This window comes from Vicia villosa, linkage group LG3, assembly GCF_029867415.1.
Source record: "Vicia villosa cultivar HV-30 ecotype Madison, WI linkage group LG3, Vvil1.0, whole genome shotgun sequence".
Classification (NCBI taxonomy): domain Eukaryota; kingdom Viridiplantae; phylum Streptophyta; class Magnoliopsida; order Fabales; family Fabaceae; genus Vicia; species Vicia villosa.
Genome location: NC_081182.1, coordinates 91,129,598 through 91,133,659, shown reverse-complemented (window position 1 = coordinate 91,133,659; position 4,062 = coordinate 91,129,598). Strand labels below are relative to the sequence as shown.

Sequence of the window (4,062 nt, the reverse complement as noted above, 5' to 3'; positions counted from 1 at the left end):
CCACCCCCTCTAATGTTATATGATAACAAATTCATTATAGACAATTTTTGGACTCCTTCAAATACCTCAACCCTTCCTTATCCCTTTTCTCCATAGCATTGATTAAACCCTCATTGAACCCATCTTCCTTATGACTAACAAGACCGAGATTGGCAATTGATTTCCAAACCTTCAGTCCTACCTCAGAATTACTGTTCATACGTCTATTGCATCTAACAATATCGGAATCGGCAGTAGAAGAACAAAGGGATGGCTCACCTGAAGAAATGGGATCCGACCCTCGTTCTGAAAAGTCTTTTCTGTCGCCACCTTCTTTCGAGTTTGCCATCCTAAGAGCAATGCACGCGTAATAAGAAGCAGAGACGGAAACTTTTTCTCCCAGATTCGCCACCAATTTTGTCTTTTTAATCTCCTTCCTTGTTTTCAACTTAGGGCCCACCGAAAGTTTATTAAGAGGACCCTTTTGACACACTGTTCTGCAAACTTCATCAAATATAAGAGGCCCATTAACCTGATCAGAGTTAGGCCCACTTGTATTTGAAAAAAAATCACCCTTTTCATTATCCGTTGGTCCCACATGTTCTGAGGATTCACCTACAACGCTACAGGAGCAATTCACACCATCTGCATTTAATGCCAACTTATTAATTGCCTCGATATCCTCCCCATTTCCTGTTCCAGCATGGTCAAAAAACCCCTTTTCGTTACTAGCCTGGCTTATAACCTTCTCATTTGTCTCAACTAGGCTGACACCTAAAGGATTTGACTTTTTACAGAATCTCTTTCCCACCGATCCTTCAACTTCCTCGATATTGTCCAACTCTACAGACCTATTCTGGTTCTCACCGTCTGCCTCCTCACCGTACGACATATCTTCCTCCAACAAAGACTCTTCTGAATCCGACTCGCCCAATGGACTTTTCAATGCAACAGAACTGTAGCACTGTTGATAATCCTCCATTAATCTAATTTCAAAGCTCAAACCATCAATCTTCAAATTAATCACTTCCTCTACTCTTTCCTTACTATTGGTTTTGATGCAGACTCTAGCTTCATCCATCCTTGATTTGAGATTCGTTCTTTCATCACTCTTGATGAATACACCTATTGATTCTGTTATTAACGAAAAACAAGTGTCGCCCCATGCGTGGCATGGTACACCCCAAATCCTCAACCAGACTAATCTTTCTGTATCTATATCTGAAGGTTCCCAAGGTTTTATAGAAGAGAACCATAGCTCCCACCACCTTCTTCTCTCCTCTATGAACACTTCTACCTCACCACCTATCAGATCCTCCAACAGACACAAATTTGGCCCCAAACTGGTTACCCTGATCGAAAAAATCCCTTCTTCCAGAAACAACTTTTTAAGATCAACCATACTCCCAGGCTCCCTCAGCCTACCTGCGAACGCCTTGAGGTACCTGGATTTATCTTCTTGGTTCGTAGAAAATACCAGCTGTTTAGAAGATTTCTCAACACTTCTCAAACCAACTTCACCATGATTATTTTGCAAAATCTCTGCATATGATAACAGACCCCTTCTTGCTTCCAAGTTTGATCTATTCCGAGCCACAAACTTAGCTCCTACAACATCATCATGCGACTTCGAAACAACCTTTTTAAAGACCTTACCCTGATCACCATTGGTTCTCCTGAATCTTGGCAAATTTGCAAAGATTTTCCTTCCTTCAAGAATAATATTGTCCAACTTCGTTGCCAACAGCTCCTCATCATTAACGTTAAAAAATCGAACAAAACCAAACCTTCTTCCATGTTTATCCCTTCTCGGAGGAATGACCACCTCCTCAATCTCTCCCAACTCCTTAAATTCAAAGAACAAGTCTTGGGCTTTCCATTTATCACCAAACTCAGTAACAAAAAAGGAGGATGACCTAGAGCCCAAGGCCGATTTTCTCCTAACGTCTCTTGCAATGTCCCATTTCACCACTCTCCTACCACCTCCTTTAACCTTATGCCATCGGTTCTCCATAAGGACAACACTGAAAGCAAAGAAGATTAACACCGCAATACACACAAAGCAAAACTAAACTGTAACACCACTCAGAGAAGAAAAGAACTCTCTGTAAAACACAACAAAGAATGAAACTCAAACTAGAGGAGAACGCGAAAACCGTTAATACTAGATCCAAAACCAAGGCCCCTAACCCTAAGGTTAGGAGTTTAAGCCGAAGATTTCAAATCTGTACCACAGAGCCTTCCATGTTCTCTTCCACGGGTCTTAGTTTTTATTCTAATTGATCCAATTCAATCATTTAATGTCAAAATTCATTGTTAAGATTGGCATCATAACCAAATGGGATTGTTTCAAGGGCACCACCATTCATCATCATGTCCATAAACATGATGTCATTCTAATTCATAGCCATCCCAACCTACTCATCATTTCAACTTCATCAACATCAGACACTGTTGGTGGTGGTGGCGGTGGTGGTTGTAGTAGTGGCAGTGGCGGATCAAATTGAGCGGTTGTGATTTGATTTTCACCTTGGCTCTGATGAATATTACTGTTGCTATCACTTATTTCTATCCTTCTGCCAATCTCCATCAGATTCTTATCAATCATCAAAGCAAGATCATTCAAACCAGCCACCGAGCTGTCGTTTGGCACGATCCCCCCAGCATTAAGACATTGAAATATGAGCATTGTTGTCTCCTTTTCTTTGTTGTCCCTCCATTGCTTATTAAGTTGCTTTTCTGCCTTCGAAATCCTTTCTTTCAGAAAACTCTCTTGATTTACCATCTTTTTCCTTTGTTCATACTCAGACGCTGTCTTGAACTTCGAAATCACATTTTGTACTCCGGACGGCGATGGCCAGATCTCAGGTTGAGGATCGTAGGGGCCATAAATAATGGCACATGCATCGATACCGCAAAGGGTTGTAAGTTCCTCAACCTTCTTCACTAAACTATTCTTCCTATTCTTGTATGCTAATTTCCTTGCGATATCCTTCTCAATGAAAGCAAGCTTCAGCTTTTTTGTAGTCATGGTTTTGACAAGAAAAAGATGAAAATTGATAGAGAAAATGAAGAAAAGTTGTTGTGATTTGGGTTTTCAGAAAAATGTGTTGTATATATACACCATATTCCATAAACGTACGCGGTTAGATGCATGCGTCTTTATCTTCCAACTGGCATTTTTTCCAACGGTAAAATGCATCTTTATGACATTTAATTTTTAACATTTATGCAAGGATGTTTCTAGAATCTAAATCTCTAGATTCATGTACGTAGATACATAATATGTTTTGATATTTTATACTATATTCATCTACACTGGGACCTACAGAATATCCGCATCATTATTTCTCAAATTCAGCACATGGACAATTTCATTGTTGGGTTACATATAAAGTGTGTGTTTATAAAATTTTAGGAGATATGGAAATTTTTATTCTACTCCATGTTTTTCTAGCGCACCACGCGAAATTCTAAAAATGTCCTTCAAAATCAGAAGTATATTTCCAGTACGCATCATAATTGACATTAACGTTAGAACTAATCAGAGTTATAATTACGATCACTATAAGAAAATTTACAGATTGCGATAGTTATATTTGCGAATTACGACCGTTAAAACCGCCACAATTTACAATCTAGACGCTTGAAGCAGCGTCACGGACGGTTGCCAAAACCATCACACCAACTGTAGCGCTAGTTCACGACAGGTTGGAACTTACGTAAATTAGAAATGGCGACGGTTAATAACAGTCGTGAATATGCCTTTGTTTCTTATTTTCCTTATTTGCGACGGTTTAAAACTGTCGTGAATGTGATATCCTGTCAATTGGAATCGTCGTAATTTTGTAGATTGTTTTGTTATGACTGTATATCCACATGTAATATCGCAGATATTTTTGCAGGTAAAATGTCAGGAATTTCAAATTCATAGGTAATATTATAAATATTTTTGCAGGAAAATCCTTGAGTATTTTCAAATTTGCAGGTAAATCCGTAGTTGATATATTTCTAAAATTAAAAAAATATATACATTCAGCTATGGTTTAACTAAGATCCATAAATCTCAAATTCTAAAAATAT

The 4,062-nt window shown here is 38.7% G+C and overlaps 1 protein-coding gene across 1 annotated transcript; it reads right to left on the bottom strand.

The window, feature by feature from the left end:
• Positions 1–2,380: 2,380 nt before the first annotated feature.
• Positions 2,381–3,010, bottom strand: LOC131658539 (agamous-like MADS-box protein AGL80). The gene has a single exon (XM_058927822.1). It carries the CDS (start codon positions 3,008–3,010, stop codon positions 2,381–2,383), a length of 630 nt encoding a protein of 209 aa, XP_058783805.1.
• Between the last annotated feature and the right edge of the window lie 1,052 nt (positions 3,011–4,062).

Excerpts from the sequence above, each read along its gene's own strand:
- LOC131658539 (XM_058927822.1), bottom strand. The coding sequence starts at position 3,010 with ATGACTACAAAAAAGCTGAAGCTTGCTTTCATTGAGAAGGATATCGCA.